The following is a 27,820-nucleotide window of genomic DNA, read 5'->3' as shown; positions in this document are numbered from 1 at the left end:
TGTGTGTGTGTGTGTATCACATGGTAAGGATTTAGCAGACAATTAGAGAACCATGGGAAGGCTCTGAGATGTGCTGCAGCAGCACCACACTGTGACTAATGCCATATACCTGTATCAGCTATTTCTGGCAATAAGGCTGGGTTCGCAGAGGGTTTATATTTCCACTGAAACACACTTTTCAGCTCAGAGGGTGAAAGAAAACAAATAAGAAAAAGCAGGTCACCACGTACACACACAACCGCTGCTGTAGTGCAGGAGTTAATGAATTCAGATGTGAGTGTGAATCAGTAACAAAGTATTAGGACTTAGTCATGATGACTGGGTCCGGTTCCATAGGAGTCTACACCTCACACACTCTGTCTCTCACTGTCTTTCAGAGTTGAAACATGAGCGCCTTCGTGACTCTCTCCACAGGGCAGAGGATGCCCTCGGTCGGACTCGGCACATGGAAGAGCTCTCCAGGACAGGTAGACCTATAAACCCTCACACAGGTAACATTTCTGGAAATTGTTACATGATAAAAGATAGTGTTTGGACTGTGTGTCCACGTCTGCTCAGGTGAAGCAGGCAGTGCTGGCAGCTTTAGACTGTGGGTACAGACACATTGACTGTGCGGCTGCATACTGCAATGAACAGGAGGTGGGAGAGGCTCTGGCTGTCAGGGTTGGCCCTGGGAAGGTGAGAAATTAATAACCTTAAATTAGACATTGATTTTTGACAGTTCATTATTGACCTTGGAAACAAGCAGTTGACAATCTCATGTCAAGATCCACTTACTTGCTTGTCTTGGTGCTTTCAATCATATCACACAGTTTTCGTCAGTGGATGGAGCTTGATCAGCTGTCGTGGAACTGCAGAGGTTCGAACTTTCCTTTATTCTGAGCATTTTGAACATCTACAGTTAGATGGCAGCTGAGTATACTTTTTTTCTGATGAAGACCATGTTTTATGGTTAAAAGCTCCACAACAAGCGAGTGATGTGGACCTTGAGTTAAGTTTTTTTTTGTCAAATTACACAGTTGACGATGACTTGCCAGTAACAAGTCTACTGAGGTGAGCCCTCATTCAGCGCTCATAACAGAGTCCAACAGAGTCAGCAGGGGCGCCCCTGTGGGTTCAGGGGTTAAGCCTCCATGACCATGAACTGCAACGTCCACAGTTTGAGTCCAGCTCCTTTTGTTGCATCTCACTCCTTCACTTCCTGTCATCTCTGTACTGGTGCTATCAAATAAAGGCTTCAGTGCAGATATTGTGTTTCTAAGATATAGTTAATTTTTGGTTTGGAAACTGGAGTAAGGTTAGTGTTGGGTTTAGGACTAACAAAGGGGTCAAGTTTGGAATTTAAGTTTAGTATACATTCTGGGTTATGGTTTCCAGAGTCTAGAAATGCAGCAAATAGTTGGGTGAGGTGTAATTTTCATGATACACCTCAAATGCTCTGTCTCTGATTCAAGCGTGGCTGCCTTCAACTGTCAGGTATTCCCCTGAACTGAACATCATCCTTTCCCCTCCAGGCTCTGCGTCGTGAGGAGGTGTTTGTAACATCCAAACTGTGGAACACCAAACATGACCCGGAGGATGTTGAGGAGGCGTGCAGGACCAGTCTGGCTCACCTGGGTCTCTCCTATTTGGACCTGTACCTAATGCACTGGCCCATGGCATTTCAGTGAGCAGTGGCACACAATGAACTGACAGTTGTCATAGTGTGGATCAGAGTGAAATGACACACATCGCAGTAGCTGAAGCAACGTTTGTGCATGTGGATGTTTCAGGCGGGGGAAGGAGCTGATGCCTCGACGGGAAGATGGAAGTATTTGTTACTCTGACACACACTATAGAGATACTTGGGCAGCCATGGAGAGCCTTGTGGACAAAGGTCTGGTCAAAGCTATAGGACTGTCCAACTTCAGCGCCAGGCAGACTGATGACATCATCAGCATGGCCAGACACATGCCTGTGGTGAACCAGGTACAATGTGGCTTTCTCATAGGCCAAAATACATTTGATGTGGTTTTTATTGATAATAGTGAGTGTGTAATTCAGAAATAGGCTCAAATTAACTGTCTAATTGTGCCACAGGTGGAATGCCATCCTTATTTGTCTCAAGTAGATCTCCTGTCTCACTGTCGGTCAGTGTAATAGCACTTTAACACATCATCAAAACGCTATTTATTTTCCAATTCCATGAAATATTATTCCCATTGTGTGAGTAACAGTGCATACCCCTCTGCCTCAGGTCACTGGCAGTGTGTGTGACAGCCTACAGTCCTCTGGGCAGCGGGGACAGACCCTGGGCCTCTCCTGATGAACCAAGTCCGCTAGAGGATCCTCGACTGGGAGCTATCGCCCAGAGATACCAGAAGACACCTGCCCAGGTCATACTCAGGTGAGACACAAAACCTTCAGTCAGTCAAGTAAATGACGCACATGCTCAGAACCAAACCCTGACAGCTGCTTAAACCTGTTGGTGTCCCTTTGACAGGTGGCATGTGCAGAGGGGAGTCATGTGTATCCCTAAAAGTGTGACACCCTCCAGGATCCAGCAGAACTTGCAGGTGTTTGACTTTTCCCTGTCAGAAGACGACATGAAGCTGATTGAATCCTTCAACCGCAACGAGCGTTTCATCATCCCAACAGTCGAGGTGAGTCACTGATCTGATCTCAACAGGACGTCTTTCCCAAGCAAAGACAATTTAATACCAATGACTTATGCTTATTTATGTACAGCCAGCCATCTCAGACCAAATTTAACTTATAACTGCAGTAGACTCACTGATGACACGGCATGGATGAAACATCAGCCTGTTTTAGATCATGAATCTCTGATATGAACAGGGGATATGCTTTCTTAAAGAAGAGGACTGCAGCAATCTGGGTCAAACATCCAGACTCGTGTAGTTTGCTGCTATAAACAAACCCTCTTATATAATTTTAATGTGAGCATAACTAATTGTCATTTTGGTTTTTTTTACAGAGGGATGGCAAGAGAGTGTGGAGAGATGCAGAGCATCCTCATTTCCCCTTCCACGATGCTTACTGAGTCAAGGCACCAGAAACACAAGTGTTTTTAAAGATGATTGTCAAACACTGATGAAACCAAATTTATAAATTGACTCAAATGTGATCAAAATGTATTTTACCTTCTTTGAGATTAATGGTATTGATCTAATAATATCCAAGTGATTAAATTGGTCAGAAAAAAAGTCACTTCTTTACTGAGATTGCAGTGAAGAAAAAAAAAAAAGTGACTTTTTGACTGCGTTCACTTTTCTTTCACTAGCAGAGTGACACTGTGTGGTCAGTAACAGAACTGCCTCTCAGTGTCAGGAGCGTTGATCACATGATGCCTGCATGTTTCAGAGCTTTCAATCATGTTGCAGTTCTGAATGCAACTAACCACCAATTAATTATCCTTTTCAAATGTCAGGTAGAATTAAATGCATAATTATTGTGAGAAAAATATTTGTAATCTCTCTCCCATGTTTCTGGTCTGTTTAAATTCTTTAAAAAAAAATACATGAAATAAAGATGAACACAAATGTAGACACCATTTGTATGTATGAAACACTATAAAATCTAAAAAAAAACATTTCTGTAACTATACCTACAATGCAAGAGGATATGTACAATATTTTTTTCAAAGGGTGCAGAAACTCTGAATCAGAATGAACACTAAATAATAAAGTTTCAAACAGACACACAACACTTCCATTTCGTGAGATTTTATTTTCAACAACATAACCTTGACAAATTTGTAATACATTATATGCTACTGTTTATTTAAAAAAAAAAAAAGAGGAAGTCATTAGCAATATGTTTTTTTCTTTTCTTTCTTATAGTCTAGCATAGAATCCCATCACTAAAGCCATTCATGTTGGTTGTGATATACTTAGAATGAGGCCACTCAATAATGCCCCCCCACCCCCTCCCTCCCCAATCTGCATCAGTCGCTCACCTTCCAGTTCCAACATCCCCTTACCCCCACCCACATCAAAGCCAGGGCAAACCAAGCGGCTACATGCTTTCTCCAAGGGAAGTCATACAAAAAAAAGGAACACATGAAAGAAGCACAAAGTCCTAAAAATGTGGAATCTGGTGAGAATTTGTACAGGTGTGATCCCGGTACTGACCACTGTGGGGCAGTGTACATTTATCCATAAAGGTCATCATCGTTGTCTTCATTGAACACTGGACCGCTGCCAGTTCCTCCTGAGCCATGGCTTGGACCAGTGCCGCCTGTAGCACTAGAGGGAAACCTGCAAGAGAAAGGAGAGAGTCATTTACCATTTTTATAGGGGATTATTCTATGACATGGCAACTGGTATTTCTGGCAACTTCAGTGAGATGTGAAGTAATTATTTGATCTTCAGTGGTCAGTGATTCTAAGAAAATGCCATGACTAATGTGATAAAGCCTTTTACAAACGTATTTTAAACATGCAGATAATGTATAATGTGTGTAGGCAGAAGACTTGACCAATCAGAACAGGAGCTCATTAGCAGAAGAAGGTGATTTTGTGTAACAATGCATTAAGAATGATCGTCCACAAAGCCTAAATATACAGCTACTAACACTCATGCTAACACAAAATGTCAGAAAACATACCTGAAGCTGCCAAAGCCACGGCTCTGCTGCAGTGTCTGAGCAAACATCTCATATTTGCGAATGTCGTTGTCACTGACGGAGCGACGAGCGAATCGCATTGCCTCTTCAAAGTGGTCCTTCCTGATCTCTGGCACAGGATCATCCTCTTCCACCTCCTATGAAAAGGGAAAAAAACCAAAAACCAAAAACCAAAAACGGTATAAGAGAGTGTCATTATCATGCTAAACATCTGAAGCAGCAAAGTGTGCAGATGCTCATCCACGTGAGGAAAAAGAACAAGCACTGACCATAGCTGACGGGTTGGTCTGCCTCTCCCTCTCTCTGCGGATCTCATTCTCAATGCTTTCTCTGATGGCCAGCTTACACGCCCGCTGGCAGATCTCTGTAAGATCTGCTCCAGAGAAGCCATTGGTCATCTTTGCCAGGAAGTCCAAGTCCACATCCTATCAACAAAGAAATTATAAAATAAAAATATGAAAAAGGCATGTTTAGAAACTTATCGTACATATTTAGATTCTCTTCTGACTCAAGTTTCAAGTTCATTTTTTTGACTGCACACAACCCATTAAAACAAACAAACAAAAAAAAGCTGACAAGTAGTGGGTCTGCAACCATGAGTCACCTTGCTGATGGGGCTCTTGCGGAGGTTGGCTTTGAGGATGCTCATCCTGCTCTTCTCGTCAGGCAGGGGGATGTAGATGAGCTGATCCAGACGGCCAGGTCTCAGGATGGCAGGGTCGATGATGTCTGGTCTGTTTGTGGCTCCGATGATGAAGACGTTCTTCTTGCTGGACATTCCATCCATCTCGGTCAGGATCTGGTTGATGACACGGTCGGCTGCTCCACCACCATCTCCAACATTGCCGCCACGGGCCTTGGCTATGGAGTCCAGCTCATCAAAGAAGAGAACGCATGGGGCTGCTTGACGAGCCTGGAAACATCAGATGGACAAAATGGTCTCATAAAACAGTGACATTAGTTGCAAACATTGAAGCATGTAGTTGTTCTGTTGATTAAAAAGTACAATATTACAAATTAATTCTTCTGTGCCCAAGTTCTATAACAGACACCCTCACAGCATGCTTACCTTGTCAAAGATCTCTCTGACATTGGCCTCAGACTCTCCAAACCACATGGTGAGCAGCTCAGGTCCTTTGATGGAGATGAAATTTGCCTGGCACTCATTGGCGATGGCTTTGGCCAGCAGAGTCTTACCACAACCAGGGGGGCCATAAAATAGCACACCCTTGGATGGGGTCATGCCAAACTTGAGGAACTTGTCTGGGTGCTCCACTGGGTACTGAATTTAAGGAGATGGGGAGGAAAAAAACAGCATGAGAAAATACTATTTTTTTGTGATACATCAGTTTCAGATATGATCTTACTTCTGGAAGAGGTCCATACCTGCACCAACTCCTGCAGCTCCCTCTTGACATCATCCAGACCTCCGATATCCTCCCAGGTGATGTTGGGAACCTCAACAACCGTCTCCCTCAGTGCAGATGGGTTGCTCTGGCTCAGGGCCCACTGCAGGACAGTGTTATAGCATGTTAGGAAGTGCTCAGAAGGCCACTGTGAGACAATATACCAAAAACCATATTATAGTTCTTACCTTGAAGTCATCCATAGTGACAGCAAGTGAGTTCATGACTTCAGCGTCAATGGTCTCATCCTCAAGGTCGATCAGGTCCATCTTCTTCCTGATGGCCTGCAGGGCAGCCTCAGAGCAGAGGGCAGCCAGATCTGCACCCACATGTCCATGGGTCTCATTGGCCACCTACATAAGATACAGAGGGACCAATGATACTTTGCTGGCCAGTATCCTACACAATACACCTTCATTAAGTATAACCATGAACACTGCGACTGAAATGTAAATATGACAATGCAATATGTTTATGTGTTTATTTACGGTTTAACTAATGAATGTCTGTATCATGTAGAAGGGTTATTGTTGAAATAAGTAAACACACAATGCTGTACACTCTGACAAAGAGTGGTCAGTCCTCTATATAATAAATGAAGGAATGTACACTTGGAGCACCTAATTTGACACTGTAACAGCCATTCCACATGTAATCAAGGATCCATGTAAGTAAACAGAATTAGATGCAATTTCTTGTGTAGTTTTACCAAAAGTTACAGGCAATGACACCAACATAACTACTTCTCTTCAGGGAAGCACATTGTCACCTGACTGCAGGAAAATAATTGTGTACAAACCTGTTCCAAATCAACATCATCAGCCAGTTTCATGTTCTTGGTGTGAATCTGGAGAATCTCCAATCTACCAGTGGCGTCAGGGATGCCGATGTCCACTTCCCTATCAAAACGCCCTGGAGGTGGCGAAGGTTCAAACACACACTTAATAAGTTTCAAATGAAACAGACACACCTCCAAGATAATTTATTGTCTGTTGTCAACGGTCTGGCAGCAGAAGTAACGCAGATAAGCGATGTACATTTCACAAAGCATCAGTGTTTAATGAATATGCAAGATCCAATTCCAACCCTTTGCCAAGGCTGTCAGAAACATCCCATCACATAACCCTAACGCCTTTAAAAACAGTGGAACTGCACAGCGTTGTGAGAAACTGACCCACTGGTGAACGACAGAGCCCACAAAATAAACACCAGCCAGCACTTTTTAATCTGTGACATGACAACCGGCTCTAGTGAGCCAGGCAAGCAGAACAGCATCAGGTTATATAAAATAAGACAATAACTTTGAGTCTACTGTTGAAGTTGTTGCTGTTGAGTCTGACTGAAAATTACATTTGAATTTGCTGGAGATGAATAGAGGTTCCTGCTACAACACCACAGTCTCTATGAATATTATACTTAACACTACAGGCCACTAGACAAAATATTCCAGGAAACCAGGCTATATTTTAATGCAAAGCTATTCCACAATTAAACATATCTAGATTGCTTTATAGATCTTAAATCCAGGCCTATTGTTGACCATGTGAGCACTGTACAGTCTTGGCAAAAAAGAAATGATCGATCCAATATTTAAACTACCTTGTGATAGAGACATCCCTAATAACTGAAGCATTAAACATAATCCAATAGAAATGATGCCAAAACAACTAGACCTGGATTATATAAATTTAATTTCTCTTTAATCATGAATGTGCATTGCCGGTTTAACATTTTGCCACTAATATTCGCTACTTTATGCATAGACATGCATTGGATGCTTTTTCTAGTTACCACTGCAGTAACTAAACACATGCTTAAAACCGATAACTTACCAAATCTCCTGAGAGCTGGGTCAATGCTGTTGGGTCTGTTGGTGGCAGCCATGACGATGACATGAGCTCTCTGTTTCAGGCCATCCATAAGAGTCAGCAGCTGAGAAACAATGCGCCTCTCCACCTCTCCGTGAGTCTACAAAAAAACACCACATACACTTCACATTTAAACTTCTATCTAGACATCTGTGTTTTGACTGAATTTGAGTCCTTTGGTCAGTGATCTGGATGACCGTGTCAACACAAATCCCCTAGCAGCTATACTTTAAATCAATGTGTGATGGATTACTGTTCAGAATTAAATGCCCAAATCATGAAAAGAAATTATAGTAAGTAGACTACCCTTTTTGTGCAAGTTTTCCCATGGTCTGGATATTGACAGCCAGTTTCATGCATTTCAAAACACTCAAAACAGACACTGTACTGTTATTCAGATATCCATTTAGTTTTCCTCTCATTCCGCTCACCTTCTCTCTCTTAGGAGCGATTGCGTCAAGCTCATCGATAAAGATGATGGCAGGAGCATTCTTCTCTGCTTCCTCGAAGGCCTTTCTCAGGTTACTCTCACTCTCTCCTGCCAGTTTGCTCATGATCTCAGGGCCTAAAATGGAGGGCCAAACATTGTGAAACCTAAACCTTACAGCATATGCTATATACAAATAATATGTATAATTACATAATGTGTATATATGTAACACTCTACTATAGATAACACTATAATGTGTCAGAGACTTAATCCAATGCATACAGTACACACATGGCAAAACTACAAGTGAAATAGATTATTAACCAAACTAACTCTCCATCTCTTTAGAAGGAGAGTTGCACTCCCTGCAGTTAGACAAGATGATGTCTTTTTTTTTTTATAAAGTTCAGCTAATTTCCAATCAATCTGAAGAGATTTCAGAAATTTCACTTTGTTCCTCCATGTATATCCAAGCAACGCTTCATAAAAAAAAATTATCCTACTGATCAAATAACACAACAGTAACTACAAGGCAGTATTTATCATATTATAAAATGGCCTCAACTAGGACTAAGTGTGTATAGAAGATAAATATAGATAGGCGTTCACACCATTAATCAGGAAGAAGAAAGCTCCAGTTTCATTGGCTACAGCTCTGGCAATCAAAGTCTTTCCAGTTCCAGGGGGTCCATATAGCAGAATTCCACGTGGGGGCTGAAAAGAGGAAAACATTTTTTGAAATCAGAACTTTTTGTAAAATTAAAAAAGGCTTTTAAGATAAATAATGACAGACTGAATTGCTCTATACTTTGAGTCCATGACTACATAATTAATCAAACAAAACCAAGAGCAGCAAACATACATGTCATGATGTTATGCATTTACTTCATGCTTTACTCTTGTGATTTAAGACTTGAAATGTACAGTATGTACAAACATGTTTGCTTGTTCCCCCATGAAGATTAAAAGGTTGCCTTACCTTGACTCCTATGGCCTTGAACAATGCAGGGTGTCTAAGAGGCAGCTCCACCATCTCTTTGATCTGAGCTAACTGCTTCCTCACTCCTCCAATATCATCATAGCCCACCTCGTTCAAGGACTCTTCCTCATCCTGCATGTTCACACACAAGATGTCCAAATTTCAATGTGGTTTATTTTTGCTGAATGTTAATCCATGCACTGTGTGTGTACCTGCTACCCACCTCTCTCCTGATTGGCTCTCCCTCACAGTGGATGACTGTATCAGGAGCAACAATGCAGTAGGGAGAGGGGTCGGTCTCTACCACCTTGAACTCCACAGCACGCATGCCTCCTCTGACCAGGAAAATATCACCTTAACAAGTTTAAGAAAACAATGTAAATATGACCACATACAGAGCTTCATGATATACATTGAAAATTATTTGATCAGGCAAAATAAAATCTTTGTCCTGAGAATGGACATTTGTACTCACCTTTGCGGATTGGCCTGTAAGCCTCAAGAAAGTATGGCTTCAGGTAGACCTCAAACAGGTTGCCAGTAATTCCCTCTACTGTGTCATCTATTGGGAGGACGTGGATCCTCTTTCCGTACTTCACATCAGGACATGGCTGAATGCTGACGGAAATATTAGACTTAACACCATTTTTAAATAAAGGCCTGTGGAAAGAATTCAAGACAAGTGTGTGCTTTTTACCCACCTGATGACATCACCCAGTCGGACCCTCAGATTGTTGCGGACCACCCTGTTCATGCGAACCTTTTCATCAGAACAGGAGTCGTCAGACAACACGATGCACACAGTCTCCCGCCTCTTCTTTCCCTTCATCAACACTGTGTCTCCACGGAAGAGCTGCAGCTCATCCATCTTGGTCTTAGTGGACAATAAAGAAAGTTCTTGATGATAAATAATATCCAAACATCTCATCTATTCCAACAGATCACATGGTTTAGAATTTGTAGAATCATCAGCCATGCACAAAACCTTCTTAATGTCTACCTGAGAGAGAGAGACCACGCTGTTGTCTTCATTGATGGATTCATCAACAATCAGTCTGTTGGGTCTGTTCTTCTGTTTCAGAATTGCAGTGGCTAGATCATCATTTTTGGATCTATGATGAGAAACAGATAAAACCAGTTGTAGGTCAAACAAAATGTCAGTGTACACCTTCAAGGTCTCATGCAGGTCCTTCAATAACCAAGGCACTAATATTACTATGTAATTGTGCGACAGAAAAATGTGTATCGGAAACCATTAACGTCTCACTATTCCACTGAAATGAATGTTAGGTTTGGTAACTTCATTAAATCTGCATATCTTTAACCAAGCAGTTAACTGCTTATCAAAGTTTCTGATTTTGATTCTCGGATACCTCTACAGGGAAACGGAAAACACCCAGGTTAAACTTCCCTTGGAGGACAGTTTTCTGTGTTATGGGGCCAATATGGTCAACTCCTTACCCACAGAACTCAACATGGATCATTTCAAACTCAATATAAAACAGTGTCTGAGAGAGATCAGGCAACTTACTACTCAGGCATGAGTAAGTTTGCTATTGATTGTTTTGTATTGTTAATTAAACATATTTTTACTGTTTTGTCTCTACTGTACTTATGAGCCCACAAATGATACGAGACATTTGTCAAATCTAGTAAACTAATATTCTAGTGTGTTAATGTTCCTACATTATTAATAATAGTAACTAAGGATAAATAAGTATGCATCGTTGTAACGGTACGTGCAAACAGGTACTGTACACCACTCGCTAAACGAGTAAACTGATACTGACTAACTGATAATTCGCACAATCATGCGTACGTTAAAAATACCGTCAAATACAAACCAGTACTTAACGTTAAGGTTCAATTGCCACGAGTTTCAAGAAAACTCTAGAACCAGTTTTGTAGTTTCCCTTTCGTGTTGTTAGCATGCTAAAGCTAGCATTATAGCTAACTGACTGGCGAGCAAGCGAGCCCAGATGACACAGCAAAAGAATAAGAAAAAAACTTTGTTAGCTAGCTAGGTTTCGCCACAGAAAAACAAACGTTACAATTCAACCGGGAATTTAATTTAATTGGGTTGCAGCAAACGTAAGCATTAGCAACATAGTAATCAGACGAGGAAATGTGTTATTTCACATCTGTTTAGCTAACAGTCGATCATTTAGAATGAATAGCCTAACCCTGTTAGCCTGCTAGCTTTGGTGCACTATATAGAGTGGCTAAAGACAGCTCACCATGAAGTTAGCTCTCTGGATGACTAACGTTTTCTTTCGTGTATGTTAACCGTTAGCCTATAGCGTAAACCTATGCCATTCACTGCCTATATTCAAATAATATTTCCATTTACAATTTGAAGCCAATTCTAAAGACAGTGTACTAGCCGGCGGATAGGCCAGCTTGTCGTTATGATGGTGGATGGCTTTGGCCTTGACACTGTTGCTAAGCTAACGTTAGCATTCAAACACGACAGCGATGACTGCGCTTTGTCAAGTCGCTGTCACACAGCTGGCTAACTCGGTACCGTTAAATGGTCAACGACAACCGTGTGGATGACAACAGTTGAACAACTGTCAACAATTCGTCGGTATAATACATAACTGTCAGTGGATTTGCAATGTTGCGTTGTTCAACCGACGAACAAAATGCGGAGGCTGAAGAAACTGACCCCATTAGCTCTCCTGCTAGCAAACTCGGTACTGTATTAGCAATCGAGCTAACTTTTATAAACTAACGTATTCTGAGCGGACGTTGGCCATTTAAATGGCATTTCCTAATAGCCATTGTTCAGAAAACCGCATTTTAATTGGACTGAAAAATATTTCTACTTACTCCCCTCCCGAGGCCATGGTCGTCCACCTGGATTACTATTAATAAATAAAGAAATTCTAGCTAAATGTTTAAGAGGCTTAACCGGTTCTCGTAACTCAACGTTCCCTGTGATTTCACACGAAAGAGCAGCGGTTTCCGTGCTCTTCTTTACAATTATAGCATGAGCTGGATGCATCCGCCATTCTGATTGGCTGGAGGTTGTCCATCAAACTCGGTAACCAATGAAAGACTCTCGAGTCTGACGTCAACGAGAATATTGTGGAAATCTGGCCAGTTACAAATGAGTGGGACGTTCCTATTTTCATCAACTTTTCTGTTATTGGTCGTGTAAGCCTATAACCAAACTTCTGCTATCCAATTAACGTGTACCGCGTTGATATTGAAGAATCGCAAAAACATGAAATTGGTCTTTTACGCTTGATAGTAACAGCATGTGTGAAAAACAATGCTAATTAATTTGAGCGTTTTATTTGTAAAAGCAATCCATACAAAAATGTATAATAACAATGGTATAGTCATTTAAGAGCAGCAACAGTTTATAGTGTGTATCTTCTGAAGAAGTAGGTATTGTGCTTTATCTTGAAAAGCATAATTCATTAAATAGCAGTCTTGATTACCCTTGCCTGGCCAAAATATACATTTTATTTCCTACAAGCCAGTTTAGACCCTCAATGAACAACTTTATTATTACCAATCTTAATAATATTTCATAATTTCATGAATAAACCCCTTGCCAGGTTTACCACCCACAGTGTGTTCATTCTCAGTCTCAAACACTGTAAACCCTTTCAAGATGCTGTATTTTACTGTCCCAGTACATACACATTTGTTGTGGGTATGGGTTTCAGTTCACAGGCCAGAGAAAGTTGATCCTGTTCAGTAAGTGATACGGTACTTCTTTTTTTTTTGTTGTCCCTTTTTAGGCTGACAAGGTAGGACCAAGTTCCTGTATTCTGTGGCACAGCTCTGTAGAGTCCAACAACGGGCCAGACTGGGGTTCCTGTAGGTACAGAGAAAGACTCCTGCAACACAGAAGGCATATACCAGTTAGAAGGAGAATAACATCACAGCATAGTAAATGTGCTCTGCCTAAAGCTACAAGAGACTGATTAAACTAGGGGCATCATATTTATTTTCTTTGGAAAAATACCCTGTTCAGACTTAGTATCTTCAATGAGCACATATTCAGAATGTGTGTATATCCAAGTGAGACAGACTGCAGTTCATATAGGACATCTCAATTGCATTTTTAGTAACGACTTGTGATCAGATTTAGCTTCCCTTTTTACATTTGAGTTTATCTGTGGGAAAATGTGTACTCTGCAGAAGTGGAAAAAATGCACATTTGTACATGGCCATCTTGACTAAGCAGCTAGAGAAAATTATAGTAATCCCTCTTCGATGCATCGCCCCAGGTGAATATATACTGTAGGTATTTTATCAATCTATACAGTAGAATGTGGTGAACCACTTAATATCATGCATTTCTAATGGCTGGGTCACACCAGTTCAGTTGGCGATGTTAAAGGTTTCTAACTTTATTACTTATGTAAATTATCTATTTGAGTTACCTGGTGATGATATTTTCCCTGCATACCAACAATAATGAGGTGAAACAATAATACGCAACACTAGATGCTTCATTGTTTTACTGTAATGTGTAGATAATGGACAGTAGCTTTAAAAAGCCTGTCTGAGATCTTCAGAATAGGTAAATCTTCTACATGCAGCCTTGCTACATGCACTTCGAGTTGAATAGAAAATGCTTTAGTGTGTTCATCCCACTCTACACAGTACATGGTCACATGAGTTCCTGACCATCCCAGAGTATAGCATGTTCAATTAAATCTCACTACCCCACACTGAATTTTGGGTACATTCACACGTGTGTAGAGCTGTACACATGTAACCAGGTCATTCAAGATGCATTTTTGTGCAAATTGTGAAACAGGAGTGAAGTGCACATACCATATGACATACTGCACAGTATAAACCACAAACTTAGTGAAGACAGTGAACATAAGAATGACAGTGTCTTACTCTACTGAGGATTGTGTGGTGAAGCTCCAGGTCTTTTCCCAACAAGCTGCTGCCTCCTGTCTCCTGCCAAGCCTCCACAGCACTTCACCACACCACAGCCCTGCACCCACACAGTCTAAGAAAGCACATACAGCATGATGACATGCTGGGACCATGCAAACCAAGTATAGATTCACTACAGTCCCCCGGCACATCCATGTCAAATTGATATGGTTTGTGACTCATACATGAACAGGATTGTAGGTGCTGTGTGTAAAAACCTCAAAGATAAGATGTGAAAAACACAGAAAAACACTGTTCAAATTGTAGTCTATAATACCCAAGTATGGGCCAAAAGTGCATATGTCTGACCTTAACTTGCCCCTGTATGACCAAGTTGCTGCAGTGATGACAATAATCCTGTGTCAAAAATAGCTTCAAGCTCTGCTGTGTATATCATTTAGTTACAGCTGTGGTGTATTTACCTGGGAATGCCTGCAAGCTGAACTGGAGGTCTCTCAGTGCCTCTCTCAGTTGGTCTGTCTGGGTGAAGCTGATGCCCCTACCAGCTAGTGAAAGCCCCTTCAGCCTCTGGAGGACATACAGATCTGTTGCCTGCTTGCCAACCATATCTGCACTTGGGATCTGTGGTGGAAAACCTGTAATTGAACAATCAACAGACAAAAATGCACAAAGTCACAGTAGCTGTAGAGTGTGTAAAAAGGGCAATTTCTCTACAAAGCTTCAAAAAAGTCAGAAAAGACCTCACCTCTCTTTTTAAAGCGCACCTTCACCAGCAGGTTGATACACCTGTAATGCAGAGTGCAATCTATATGTTACAATCACAAAAAAAATTATGACAGAAATGAAGTCAATTTCATCTTACAGACCTTGTGTAGTGAGTCACAGCTTGCTTCCAGTCTGTCAGATGAGTGTGGCAGTGACCCTGGAGGAGGTAGGCAGCCCCGGCCCAGAGCAGCATCTCCACCCTATCTTCAGCCTCTGCACACAGAACCCTGGACTCAGCCTCACTCTTCTCCTCTGGCTCTTCTAACACCAAGTTCTCTGGCAGCAGCTCCAGAATCGCGTTGAGGACTTCATCGCACAGCACCAGGCAATCAGCGGGCCGTCGGGCCATGAGCAAGGCAGCACCTGCCTCCAGGTAAAGCTTGGGCAACCTGGGGAGGGGAGGGACCTCAGCATGCACCTGAGACAGAGACATACAGCAAACAGATGTCAATTAACATGTTTAGAAAGTATTCTTCCCGGGGGCAATTACATTATGGCTCCTCACAAATGAGCTCAAAGCATGCCCAAAAATATGATATAATATCTAAAGCTCATTGTTAAATTATCTTGCATGTCTATCAGTGTTTTCGGTCTTACTCCATGTTGATCATCTGAGTGAAGAGCAGCCAGCAGGTCCAAATAATATTCCACACCCTCTGACACCCTGAAGAAACAGCAACAACACGCATTTAACAACTATAGTGTGCACTACTTCTCAACTATTCTCATCTCCATGTACGTTTCCTGGTTTTTAGTAGCGGTCAGGTGCCAGACAGAAACTCTGATCTCCATGCTGGTCTTCTCACCTCCCATGGAGCACACACTTCAGAGCCAGATTGTGAAGGACAGAGAGGGCAGAGGGAACTGAGAGCAGGCTGCTCAGTGATTGGCTGCAGAGCAGTAAGGACGGGGAGAGGAGATGAGTACTCGCCAGAGCAGGCTCTGTGCCAGAGGGCAACATCAAAGTCTGTGGGCCAAGAGAGGTTTCATGTTTCAGTACACAGGCCTACACTTACACGAATATGTGTCAGTGTCCCAAATACACATTTTGGCTCTCCTGCTGAGGGCTATTCTACTACAATAAAGGCAGAGAATTTTTTTTTTTTTTTTTACAATAAAAATAATTTGTCTACACCTACAAGACAAATATTTAGACACATTTGGCATGTTTTTCCTGCCTTCCCTGTATGTACTGTATGCTTGTGTTACTCACTGAGTGCAGCAAACGAAGAGCTTGTATCTCAGCCTGTGCGTTGCCCAGCTGTCTGTAGATGAGCATGCTCTGATACAGAGCACTTACACCTCGGGGGTCTGTCTCTAGTGCCTTCCGGTAACACTGCAATGCCATCTGAGGGCGGCTCTGGAGACAAATGCAAACACACACACTCTCACTGCATGCAAATGCTCAAACCTGTTATGCATCATTTTCTGATTGCATGTGTAGACCGTACCATATGGGCAAGGCAAGAGCCTGAGAGGAGGTGTGTGTATGCTACTAGAGTTCTGGGAGCAGGCAGGGAGGAAGCTGACTGCAGACCATGCAGCGCTTCTGAACTCCGACCCTCACTCAACCTTTCTGCACCTTAATGAAACATAACAGCAAAACACAGGATTAATTACACAATACTAAAAACACAAGGTATCTATTTATACATCACTGTCATACATCTTTGTGTTCAGTATAAAGAAATCTTTCTAAATTATATTCTTTTTAGGAACCTTTGAAGTACTTATCAATACTGGTGCACACGCAATTTGCTCACTTCTATTTTAAAAGTCGATTCTGACAATCAGCATCCATATCAGTTTGGATTAAGGTGATATTTTATTTATTTTATTTATGTTATTTCTGTAGTACTACTACTGAGTCTGTCTGCCCCTGTACTCTTTTGGTGGCACCCGTGCAAAAAAATGAATAGATTATATCAAGGTGAAACATGTATTTATAAATCAAGACATTAACTGTATGCTGAAGCTTCATACAATATTTTAGTCTGGTCACAACAAACTGTATCTGGTCCTTCAATATGAATTAACAAAAAACGTGAATGTTGCTGACCTCGGGCAATGAAAGTACAGATGTGCAATAATTCAACAAGCCTTCTTGGGTCCATCAGCAGTAGGGGAATGTCAGACGACTTTCCTCTGGCCTCACTCCTGTCATCCATAACTCCAGTAGACAGTGTCTCAAACAGAGAGCACAGCTCCTCCTGCATCACAGGAAAACATGCAGTATAGTTTTATTTTTTAATACTGTCATATCCACAATAGCAACAATAAATACAAGATCAAGCCTGTAATATCCATCCACAGTTGGGGACTGTAGCATGCCAGCAAATATGCCTTTAATGTTTTGCTGGCATAGAGAGAAAAATATATACATTAAGGGAAATTGCACTTGAATTGTTTTGAAGAAAGTTTGCATTTCTTCATGTTTTTCTTCAAACAAAAAAAAAAGGTATTTCTCTGTGGGCTTGGAGTATAAATCCAACACTTGGTAGTAGTTAGTATGGAGCATTTGTCTCATAAATACTATAAGATAAGAGGGAAGAATATAACATGGCCTCTACACCAACATGATGAGTAAAATAGCTTTTGAACATATCCATATTCATATCACATAACCTCCTGCTTGGTTACATCACAAACAAACCATGGTGGAGTTCACTTGGAAGCTAATGGAGAACGATCATCATTTAGGAGGACTCAGCACAGTGGTTTGGGCCACACCAGAAGCTAAATGACAGCCATCTCATTAATCTAAACAAATTAGATGCAACAGTTCCTTTAAACCACAATAAACAAGTTGGGAGGGAACACAGCACACAAACAGGATCTTACATGAAATGTCTGTATAGTTTTCAGCTGGCAGGTTGCCAGCCATATTGCCCACTGCAGACAGAGAAGGTAAAGTACACAGGAATTCAAAGCTGTGTTTTCCACTGATTTGAGAACTGTTGTCCAAAACACGGGAGAGTCTGAAGCAACAGGGTCATCTCCTGTCACTTGTAGAACTGTAGGGAACAAGAGCAGGCTGTAAAAATCAGAGTTGAGCAATCATGTTTCAGAACTTACATGAAACTGATGTATGGCATTGGTGTCATCTACATCTATGGTTTTGTCATCATTTCACAGTGTAGGCCTACCTCTCTCTGTGGCTTGTGTGAGGAGCAGCTCAGCTTCTGAGAACTGAGACTGAGCAGCAGCGCACACGCAGGCATTGTACGCCACTGTCAGCTCCAAGTGTGTGTGGTCTGCAAGAGGAGGGATACCTGCAGGAGAGGGAAAAGAGGGAGATAGAAGATACATAAAGGTAAGAGCTGAGCTCTCCACCTTAACAAGTAAAGCCTTTGTATTTTGAAGGAGATGGACCACCTTGAATTTTCCTTAAAAGTTTGTGAAACTCAGAGGAACACCATCTCAGATGGGTCTGGTTCTGGTCTCGGCTCAAGGCATCTCCTTCTCCTTCTTGCTGCTGAAACAATGAAGCGAAAGAAAAATGGAGAGTAACCTGCATTTACTTCACAACTGCACTAGTAAAATTTAGTGGTTCTCGTACTTTACTTGAGTATTTACATTTTATACTATTTCACATTGCTAATATAAGGAAATATGGTACTATGGTAGTAAGACTCCACGACAATTATTTTCATAACAATACTATAACAATTATTATAGTTTATCAAAAAAAATTATATACTGTTGTCAATTTCTTCTTCATTCCCCAGATGTAGGCGATGATTCGATGATGGAAGGAAACTCCGCTGATACTGACTTTTCACATAATATTCTTTATTTGCATCAAAGATCAGGATCAACAGGCATGCGCATCTTGACCTGTACAGCACCCATAGCCGAATCAGTACTGCTGCCTCGAACACTGTTCAACCTCGTCCTTTATACATTTAGACATACATAGGGTCCTACTATAACTCATGAATCTATAAACTTATATTTCCCTAGGGTCCCTCAGTACCCCAAAACCTATGATATACAAGTTATTTGGACAGCAGTCTAGGGGTCAAGGAAAAGAGACCTCTATCGCATAACTCCCACATTCCAAGGGAGACACCCAAACAATAATGAATCTTATCAGTATGGGGCCCCAACATCTGCTAGTTATTTACCTGGAACATTGCATACGTGACAACTTTGTACTGATATCATTTTATGAAAAGATTACTTTTATGATTAGTATCAAATAATACACATCAATACAAAGCGTGATCAGATCTTAAAAATTTGATGCATCTGAATTAAATTACCAATAGTATAAGAATTAGTTAAAATCAGCCAGCTACAACATTAAAACGCTGCTTACATGCCAATACATCTGTAATTATAAAATATATAATATTATATAAGTAGAGAAGCTATTCTGCATACTTAATTATCATTATTATTATCATTGCAAACATGAATGCTTCTTCCACCTTTGGTAATAATACAACATTATTTGCTATCGAGCTATAAGAAATCAATACATCAAACACAACAGTGGAAGACAGGCTGTTTATGGAAAGTTCACAAAAAAACATAATATACTGCAGCATGTTATTAGATACCAGAAGTATGCATTTAACGTTAACAAAGAATCTATCTCTCTTAATTTCTCCAGCATAAACAGATTTATATAAGGTTATACAATGAACGTTATTGTAGTCCTTAATGTTGTAGAGGCTAACGCTAACCGCTGAAAAGACGACACTTTAACTACCTACCTTCCATTTGTTTACCAACTCGTTGTTTTCCTGGATCCATCTATCTGATAAAGACAGTGGTTGACACATTTTATTCGACATTACATAGCTGTTTGGTGAAAAAACTAGCGGTGTCTGGTTTGAACTTTCCCTCGTTTGTCAAAGGGGAGCTAACACCGGAAGTAAACATTAGACAGTTTATTGTTGCTGTGGCACTGTGCTGCCCCCTGTGGACAAATCAGGACATGACACCGGCAGTCTGCTAACTGTCCAGCAGGTGGTGCTGTGACAGAGCCAGCTTCAGTTTTGTTCTGGAAACTTCAATCTGTGGATGTTCACATCCATTAAACTGTGAAGTGCCACTGCTGTTTGTTTTTGATCATTAGCTTTATAACCCTCCAGATGAACATACAGAGACCCTCATAATTGCACAACCTTAATGTATTCAGTTTGTCTCTGCGTGATGGCTGCCCTCTCCTTAGAAAAATCCACAGTGGCATGCTACCACAATCACATGCACACACACACACGCACACACACACACACACACACACACACACACACACACACACACACACACACACACACACACACACACACATGTGCAGGTCTAAAGCCAGTAAACACAATCCAAGGCCTTAATTGTATTACAGCTGAGTCATCCTTGAGACTGCCAGAACAGCCATTTTTCTAGTTGTCCCTCCCAAGGTGACTCCCTCTTTTCTCACCCAGTTCCACCCCTCTCCTGTCCTTTCCTCCCATCCCTCTTTCTGTGTGTCTCTGTCATCCCTTCATGAGTGCATCATCTTGTTCCCTGTTGTCTGCAACCTCCATTGTCTGCCTTCATCACACCCTCCCGGCTCCTCCTTTTCTTTCATTGTCTCAAATCACAGAAAGCTATAAATATACCACCATGGAAAACAGGGGAAGCTCCTGACATCCACTGCTCCACAATATAATACTTGCACACTTGCAGCTGCATAGGCATACCCACGCAAATATACACAAAAGATATCTTTAAGTCCGATTCTCCACATATTTTTCCCCCAAGGATGAGCTGTTTTGTGACATTTTCCTCTGCATCGATCCTGCTATTTTCCATCTCTCTTTCTGTCTCACTGTCTCCCCTCTCTCCATCCATCCCTTCAAGGACAAGGGCATTACATGGCAAGAGCCTCCCACCTCCTTTTCTGCTGTCCCTCTCCCAATGTCATTCACATGGCAAGACTTCAAACTTTCGTAAAAAGGTTTGTATAAAATTGTTACTGCGACAAATCCACCCATGGCAGCATTAAAGTGCAGATTATGTTCCTTTTGAGAAGCCGGCAGCAGCCTAAATTTGCCTGTTCTGTTGCTTGACATTTAGACCATTCATCATTTGGAGGTCTTGTTCTGTCTCAACTATTAGCTCCCCAACAGTGTAGCTTAACACCGACCATCACCAGGGATAAATCATTGTAATATTTCTCCAGCAGGTCTTATTCTAACACAGATTGAAAAATGATGAGTATTTCTTTCCTGTAGACTTCAGCTGCATGCAGTTGGTTCAAATAACAAGGTATTGAGGAACATGAGCTATATTGAACATGAGAGCATGAATTCTGCCTATTCTGCTCCATTATCCTCATATATAAAACATGAAGTCAGTGGAAGGAGGGAATGTGATGCATGTTATTTCTGTCCCTAACATGTGAGATGTGGTGCAAAACATGCATTTTAACACATTTGTGAAAATTCACCTTTGAAAGTAAGATCTTAAACAGATATGACAGAGGACAGGGTGTCACACAGTCCCCTGGGTGTCATTGGGCTGACAACACACATGTTCACAGGATCGAAGAATGGCTGATACAGAGAAATGACTGTGTGCTGATACGTCTATTCTTCAACATACATCTCAGGGGAAAGGCATATACACAATTCTCTCAGCTCCTTCAAGGCAGAGTAAACTCACTCACCCTGAGTTAGTAATCAATAGGTGCTGTACATGTTCTTCACAATTGGTCCTCTTCTCAGAGCAGACATCCCTTTAGATCAGCAGCGACAGCTCACTTTGCTTTTGTGTGAACGCTGTATCATCGTAGCTCAGTGTGTATCCGGATGTGTCTGCACTGTTAAGTTGTTTTTTTTATGTCAGTGCTGTCACATGTCACGCTGGTCCTGCAACCACATCTGGAGATGTTTTACTCTTCTGCAACAAAAAGAAGCAGAAACTAAGAGATGAAAAGTTACGTTTGAAGTATGAGGGGAGAAACGAACCCTTTTGTGTGTGTGTGTGTGTGTGTGTGTGTGTGTGTGTGTGTGTAGTAAGAGAGGGAGAAGAGAGAGAGTCTGTCAATGGCCCAGCAGTTGAATTGAGTCCCAGGGGGTTGGCGTGGATCTGCAAACTCACACTGCAGCAGTACAGCTACAGAGAGCATCAGCAGAACACACTGCACACCAACACAATCACTTCACACAGACTTTAGCCACAGCATTCCCAAAAATATGAATATGTCTTTAAATGTTTAAAACCTTGCAAAATGTATGTGTTTATACAGAGCCATAGCAACTGACAGTTGCAAATAAGCCTAAAATGAAATATTTGTCCCAGGTGTTTTTATGCACAAAACACCTTAAGATAGAAAGTGAAAAGTGATGCTTGAAAAACATTTTACATGCTATAAAACAATATGTAGGTTTTTTTGCTTCATTAAAATACACCTCATTAGCACCTTCAGTAAAAATACAAATCATCAACAAAGTGCTACACTGATGAGCGTGAATATATTCCTGCGCAGGCAGTACTTTTGTGAAAAGAAGATATCTCTTTAAATAGAGTGTGTCCTGGTGCTGACTAGTGAGTTTTCCCTCCCTCCTATAAAAGCCCAGCGATCCCCCTCCTGCTGCAGTCACTTCTCTCCGGCCAACATGAGTTTCACGGTAGAGCACCACTTGTTCGGTCCGACCTCGTACCGCAAGGCTCGGCCTACCTCCGTGTCCTCCAGCGGCTTTCACTCCCAGCGCCGCCGCCTCACCTACAGCCAGCCGTCCTCCGTCGACAGCTTTGAGACCTTCAACGGTGACATGACGCGGAGGAGCGAGAAGGAGATTCTGCAGACTCTGAACGACCGGTTCGCCGGCTACATCGAAAAGGTGCGGAACCTGGAGATGCACAACCGCAACTTGGAGGCGGAAGCGGCAGCTCTGCGGCAGAACCAGGCCGGGCGCTCTTCTGTTGGGGAGCACTACGAGCGAGAGCTGGGCGACCTGAGGGGTCTCCTGCAGCAGCTGACCGGGGAGAAGGCCCGCGCCGCTCTTGAGCACGAGCACCTGGAGGAGGACATCCAGCACCTGCGGGTCAGGCTGGAGGATGAGACGCGAAACCGGGAAGAGTTGGAGGCTGCCGCTCGCGCCATGAAAAAGTATGTCGAGGAGTGCCGCCTGACGCGGCTGGAGCTGGACAAGAAGCTCCGTGCCCTGGAGGAGGAGGACGCCTTCCTGAAGAGGAACCACGAGGAAGAGGTGGCTGAGCTCCTCGCGCAGATTCAGGGCGCTCAGGTGAGCTTCGATGTGCGAGACACGCTCAAGGCGGACGTCACCGGCGCACTGCGAGAGATCCGCTCGCAGCTGGACAGTCACGCATCCAAGAGCTCAACGCACGCTGAGGAATGGTTCAAAGGTGAGTTAGGTCAAAAAGGTTTTAACAAGTTTTAAAACTCTTAAAACGTATAGCTTTTAGATCACAGAGAAACTTCCTCGTGCGTTTTTCAGCGTGCAACGTAGTGCTTGTTCTCTGTCCGTGGTGCTGAAGTCTGAAGTCACATCCCTGAGATTCACGTTACCGTTTAAATGAGGCTGTAGCTTAGACTTCTACATCTCTGCAGATGCTGTCAATGGTAGAATATTGAAAACGTTTATCAGACCAACCTGACAGATCGCAAACCTTAACAAAAGAGAGTTTAATTGCCGGTTACGGATGAATGAAGTAGGCCTAAGTCAGGGCAGATAACCTCAATGGAAAATGCGGAAAGATCAATATTTTAATAATATGACCTCCAGTTATGGTGCGCCTTTTCTGTGGGTGCATCGTTGCCGCAGAATGATCATTTTTACTTAAGCCAAGCACTGCAGGAGTGAGACGGCACACTGAGAGGAGACTATGACTAATTTGCACTCTCACTGTGGGTAACAGTGGGTGTGTTCTTGCTTGCACCCCATGTGCGCCGTGTGCCCCTGAACCTGGACCTCCACAAACAGAATAGTCGTTTCAAGGTCACTGTGGTAGGCAGACAGGACAGGACAGTGCTTCATCACTCGGCTTAACATCCTTTCTGATATCCTGATTGGAGTTTACCAATGACATGGAAGTAACCTTAACATGTAGATAAGATGGATAGACTTACTGAAGCAAGGCAGTAACTGAGACAACATCTCGTTATTATACTGCAAGAAGATGCAAGATCGGACGCACAGGGTGCTGGTGACCTCTGTGGTACTAAATACACAATTGACAACTTTAAAGGCCAGGAAGGGTTTTATCCAAACAGCAGTTCAACTGCACGCCACAGAACTTAATGATCTGTAGATTGACCACTGCTGAACATCTACATGCTGACGTGATATAACCAGTGAAAGGTGCCAACAGAATGACCTTCCCTGTGTTGTGTCCAGCTGACTGCAGCACTGTGGCTCCTTCATGCCTGGAAGAGGGAGGGAGCTGAGTCAGACAACTGACTGACAGATGGACACTGTCAAGGTTACTCCCTGTGGTGACTGTCTGCTCTCTTGAGAGAGGACAGGTCAAATGTCTCAGGACTAAAATAAAACAACAATGCATAAATCAAAATGCTGGAATTCTCTGTACTTCAGTAAATGCCAGTCACGTCTAACTGTTTTGGGACACACGGGCTGGACAATGGTGCGATTTCTAAATTGTATGCATTCTTTAATTTCTGCAGTGCGTATGGAGCGTCTGTCTGACGCTGCCAGGTCTAACCAGGATGCAATTCGTGGGACCCAGGAGGAGATCGCAGATTACCGCCGTCAGCTCCAGAGCCGCACTATTGAGCTGGAGACTCTTCGGGGAACCAAGGAGTCACTGGAGAGGCAGCGTATGGAGAGTGAAGACAGACACCACGATGACCTCAACTCACTACAGGCAGGAAATCAACACAAACATCTCACTTATCTCTCATGAGGAAAGCACATTCATTGCACATATCCTATTGACCTATAAGACTCTGTGTTTTCATTTTGCAGGAGACCATCAATCAGCTGGACAATGAGCTGAAAACCACCAAATGGGAGATGGCCAGCCAGCTGAAAGACTATCAGGAGCTGCTGAATGTGAAGATGGCTCTAGATATTGAGATCGCTGCTTATAGGTTGGTCAGGGTTTAAAACCACACATAATTGAATTGATTCTTTGGCTTCTTAATGTCAAAAGTTATTGACGTTTTCACTGACTGCATGTCTTTGTCGTTAAAACAGGAAGTTACTGGAGGGAGAGGAGAATCGCTTTGTGTCGGGAGGAAGTCCGTACTCTTACCTGGAAAGCAGAATGTCTGCCCACTTCAAAGTGAAAGGAGAGGAGATCTCAGATACAGTCATCGTGGAGGAGCAGACAGATGAGACCCAGGTGACAGAGGTGACAGAGGAGGCCGATGAGGAGGAAGAGGAGGGAAAGAAAGAAGAGGAGGCAGGAGAGGAAGAAGAGGAAGGCGAGGAAACCAAAGAAGAGGAGGGAGAAGGTGAGGAAGGAGAAGATAAGGAGGAGGGAGGAGAGGGAGAAGAAGAGAAGGAGGAAGAAAAGGAAGAGGGGGAGAAGCATGAGGAGGGTGAGGAGAAGGGAGAGGAAGAGGATGCCGGTGAGGAAGAAGAGAAGTCTAAATCTCCAGAAAAGGCCGCATCCCCTGCTTCAAAATCCCCTCAGCCTAAATCTCCTGCTGTCAAATCACCAGAATCTAAATCTCCACAAAAATCACCAGAATCTAAATCACCACCAGCCAAATCCCCGATGCCCAAATCACCTGCTAAGTCGCCTGCAGGAGATGAGTCAAAGTCACCTGTCTCTAAATCCCCACCCAGCAAATCCCCTGAATCTAAATCCCCTGAATCTAAATCCCCTCCTCCCAAGACCCCCGAACCAAAGTCTCCAGAAAAGGAGAAGGCCAAGCCTGCCGCTGCCAAAGACACTCCCAAAGAGGAGAAAAAAGAGGAGAAGCCTCAGCCTGTCAAGGAGGAAAAGAAGGAGAAAGAGCAACCCGTGAAGGAGGAGAAGAAGGAAGAGCCTAAGGAGAAAGAGCCAGAGAAGGCCGACAAACCTGATACAAAGAAAGAGAGCAAGACGGATGAAACCTCGAAACCTGCTGCTCCCAGCAAGCCCGCCGAGGACAAACCTGCCCCCAAGCCTGAGCCTAAAGAGAGTGCTCCCCCCGCCAAGGAGGAGAAACCCTCTGCTCCTAAACCAGAGAAATCCGAGCCTGAGGCAAAGCCTGCCCCTAAAGCAGAGCCCGAGAAAACCGAGGGCAAGAAGGAGGAGAAGAAACCCGAGGCAAAGCCTGCCCCTAAAGCAGAGCCCGAGAAAACAGAGAGCAAGAAGGAGGAGAAGAAGCCAGAGGAGAAAAAGGAGGCCAGTAAAGAAGAGAGCAAGGAGGTGAGGGAAGGAAGCAAGGCAGAGAAAGCAGAGAAATCTTCTGGCACTGAGTCAAAGGAGAGCAAGGAGGAGAAAGCCAAGAAGTAAGACTGGATGAGCTGTGTTTCAGGGCACGAGGAGGAGATGGAGATGCCAAAGAACTGAGGGAGTAAAAAGAGCAGGAGAAAGGGGCTGGAGGTACCCAGCTGTCCAAAGCAAAGCAGGTGATGGTATGTAAGCAATAGTGATTTCTGTAGCAAATAATCCCCTGCTCCCCAAGTATGGCCATTACACACCCTATGCTTCTGATGTATGACTGTAGTGAATGCAGAATGCTCTAAACTCTTTATCTGAATGTGACAACTGCCCTTAACTGATAACAAGTGCATTTAAACCGAATCCCGCTGACGCGGACCGCAGGGGCCTGCAAAACAATGTCAAGTTAAAGATTGTGACAGCTATTGAATATAAAAATGTATATTTAAGCAGATACAAATGTCTACTATATTTACAAATACATGAGTAAGAAAGACTTGAATTTTTGCTTCTTGTGCACCTTAACGCAGCTTCTCCTGACAGGCGAACTGCAGTGTCTCACTCCTCTGGTCTGCAATGCTAGGACAACCATGACTGTGCTATGTATAAACTGCTGAGAATATGCAATATGAAACAGATAAAATAAAGAATGAAGAATGAAACACAAGAAGCTTCTGGGTGGGGTTTTTTCTTAATCTGTTTACACTGCAAAAACATCTTCAGCACATTGACCTCAGGTGAAGATTTATGAAGGAGAAGTGACCAAGAGTGATCGTACAAGGTGTGAGGCCGCAAGGTAAACGCTGCCAGTAGCTGCACTGCATTGCGGCTGAGGAGAGAGGGAGCTGTACGAGCAGCCAGCACACCCTTCCTCACGTCCCAGAGACAGCACTCATGTATAAATCAGAAGCAGCGCCGCTTGCTCGCACAGAACAGACTCAGTTTCCCTCTTATTTTCCAGCTCTGCCTCACTGCAAAGAGGGAACGTTCACACACTGAAGCAGTGATTTTATACTCCTTTCACTCCTCCCACATTTATCTCATTATTATTAATTATACAATAGATTATCATGAGTACAGATTAATGCAGAATGCAGCCTTTTGATACCATGTTAAAATGAATGAGGAAATACAAATCCAAAGACTTACAGTAGTATTTCGAGCTATTTATAGATTTCTACTAGCGTTCACTGAAAAGGTTTAGCTACATTTTTAATAGGATTTGTTAGTGAATCTACTAATGAGCACAGCAGCTGGTGCGAAAAGTCATCCATTTCTATTAAAAGTAGCTAACAGTTTAATTCAAGCCTTTTTTATGGATACGACATTTGACACATTTTGGCTGACATTGGAAGGATTTCTCTCCTGAGTTCATTGGATCCCCTTCAAATGCAGTCTCATTGCATCTGATGGACGGCTTTGTCAGTGGGATCAGCAACCACGTCATAAAACACAGGTGGACGTTACACATTTCTGTTACTCTTATCACTGCATGTGAATAGCGCTTTTATTAGAATACTTT

General features: G+C 42.7%; 4 protein-coding genes across 4 annotated transcripts; 2 read left to right on the top strand and 2 right to left on the bottom strand.

Annotated features, from left to right (window-relative positions):
* Positions 1–386: 386 nt before the first annotated feature.
* Positions 387–3,040, top strand: akr1a1a (aldo-keto reductase family 1, member A1a (aldehyde reductase)). The gene is made up of 8 exons (XM_070904116.1): positions 387–467; positions 559–678; positions 1,515–1,666; positions 1,773–1,968; positions 2,080–2,129; positions 2,237–2,386; positions 2,483–2,642; positions 2,975–3,040. The coding sequence occupies exons 1-8, from the start codon at positions 387–389 to the stop codon at positions 3,038–3,040; spliced, it is 975 nt and encodes a 324-aa protein (XP_070760217.1).
* Positions 3,041–3,706: 666 nt separating this feature from the next.
* vcp (valosin containing protein) lies at positions 3,707–12,254 on the bottom strand. Its single transcript, XM_070904019.1, has 17 exons — positions 12,139–12,254; positions 10,307–10,418; positions 10,008–10,180; positions 9,782–9,924; positions 9,530–9,660; positions 9,307–9,438; positions 8,939–9,041; positions 8,329–8,462; positions 7,862–7,997; positions 6,829–6,941; positions 6,218–6,382; positions 6,010–6,132; positions 5,693–5,905; positions 5,228–5,536; positions 4,893–5,048; positions 4,606–4,760; positions 3,707–4,256 (listed from the first exon to the last, which is right to left on the bottom strand). Exons 1-17 carry the CDS (start codon positions 12,153–12,155, stop codon positions 4,151–4,153), a joined length of 2,421 nt encoding a protein of 806 aa, XP_070760120.1. The 5' UTR covers positions 12,156–12,254; the 3' UTR covers positions 3,707–4,150.
* A 402-nt stretch (positions 12,255–12,656) lies between these two features.
* fancg (FA complementation group G) lies at positions 12,657–19,748 on the bottom strand. Its single transcript, XM_070904927.1, has 14 exons — positions 19,668–19,748; positions 18,322–18,421; positions 18,093–18,218; positions 17,788–17,960; positions 17,006–17,156; positions 16,398–16,528; positions 16,160–16,306; positions 15,753–15,913; positions 15,544–15,610; positions 15,048–15,364; positions 14,927–14,967; positions 14,643–14,816; positions 14,179–14,293; positions 12,657–13,160 (listed from the first exon to the last, which is right to left on the bottom strand). Exons 1-14 carry the CDS (start codon positions 19,746–19,748, stop codon positions 13,058–13,060), a joined length of 1,887 nt encoding a protein of 628 aa, XP_070761028.1. The 3' UTR covers positions 12,657–13,057.
* A 2,808-nt stretch (positions 19,749–22,556) lies between these two features.
* On the top strand, positions 22,557–26,370 carry LOC139283792 (neurofilament medium polypeptide-like). The gene is made up of 4 exons (XM_070903830.1): positions 22,557–23,307; positions 24,587–24,786; positions 24,888–25,012; positions 25,119–26,370. The coding sequence occupies exons 1-4, from the start codon at positions 22,557–22,559 to the stop codon at positions 26,368–26,370; spliced, it is 2,328 nt and encodes a 775-aa protein (XP_070759931.1).
* The last annotated feature ends 1,450 nt before the right edge of the window (positions 26,371–27,820 follow it).

This window comes from Enoplosus armatus, chromosome 4, assembly GCF_043641665.1.
Source record: "Enoplosus armatus isolate fEnoArm2 chromosome 4, fEnoArm2.hap1, whole genome shotgun sequence".
Lineage (NCBI taxonomy): Eukaryota > Metazoa > Chordata > Actinopteri > Centrarchiformes > Enoplosidae > Enoplosus > Enoplosus armatus.
The sequence above is the reverse complement of the archived record's forward strand: the minus strand, read 5'-3'. Positions and strand labels throughout refer to the sequence as shown.

Excerpts from the sequence above, each read along its gene's own strand:
- akr1a1a (XM_070904116.1), top strand. The coding sequence starts at position 387 with ATGAGCGCCTTCGTGACTCTCTCCACAGGGCAGAGGATGCCCTCGGTC. Across the intron at positions 1,667-1,772 it reads CACTGGCCCATGGCATTTCA|GCGGGGGAAGGAGCTGATGC; the intron begins GTGAGCAGTGGC and ends TGGATGTTTCAG. Across the intron at positions 2,130-2,236 it reads GATCTCCTGTCTCACTGTCG|GTCACTGGCAGTGTGTGTGA; the intron begins GTCAGTGTAATA and ends CCTCTGCCTCAG.
- vcp (XM_070904019.1), bottom strand. Across the intron at positions 8,463-8,938 it reads TTTCTTCTTCCTGATTAATG|GCCCTGAGATCATGAGCAAA; the intron begins GTGTGAACGCCT and ends CCTCCATTTTAG. Across the intron at positions 5,537-5,692 it reads TCAGAGAGATCTTTGACAAG|GCTCGTCAAGCAGCCCCATG; the intron begins GTAAGCATGCTG and ends TGATGTTTCCAG.
- fancg (XM_070904927.1), bottom strand. The coding sequence starts at position 19,748 with ATGTCGAATAAAATGTGTCAACCACTGTCTTTATCAGATAGATGGATC. Across the intron at positions 17,157-17,787 it reads AAACTATACAGACATTTCAT|GAGGAGCTGTGCTCTCTGTT; the intron begins GTAAGATCCTGT and ends CCTGTGATGCAG. Across the intron at positions 14,817-14,926 it reads GGTGCGCTTTAAAAAGAGAG|GTTTTCCACCACAGATCCCA; the intron begins GTGAGGTCTTTT and ends GTTCAATTACAG.
- LOC139283792 (XM_070903830.1), top strand. The coding sequence starts at position 22,557 with ATGAGTTTCACGGTAGAGCACCACTTGTTCGGTCCGACCTCGTACCGC. Across the intron at positions 23,308-24,586 it reads CGCTGAGGAATGGTTCAAAG|TGCGTATGGAGCGTCTGTCT; the intron begins GTGAGTTAGGTC and ends TAATTTCTGCAG. Across the intron at positions 24,787-24,887 it reads ATGACCTCAACTCACTACAG|GAGACCATCAATCAGCTGGA; the intron begins GCAGGAAATCAA and ends TTCATTTTGCAG.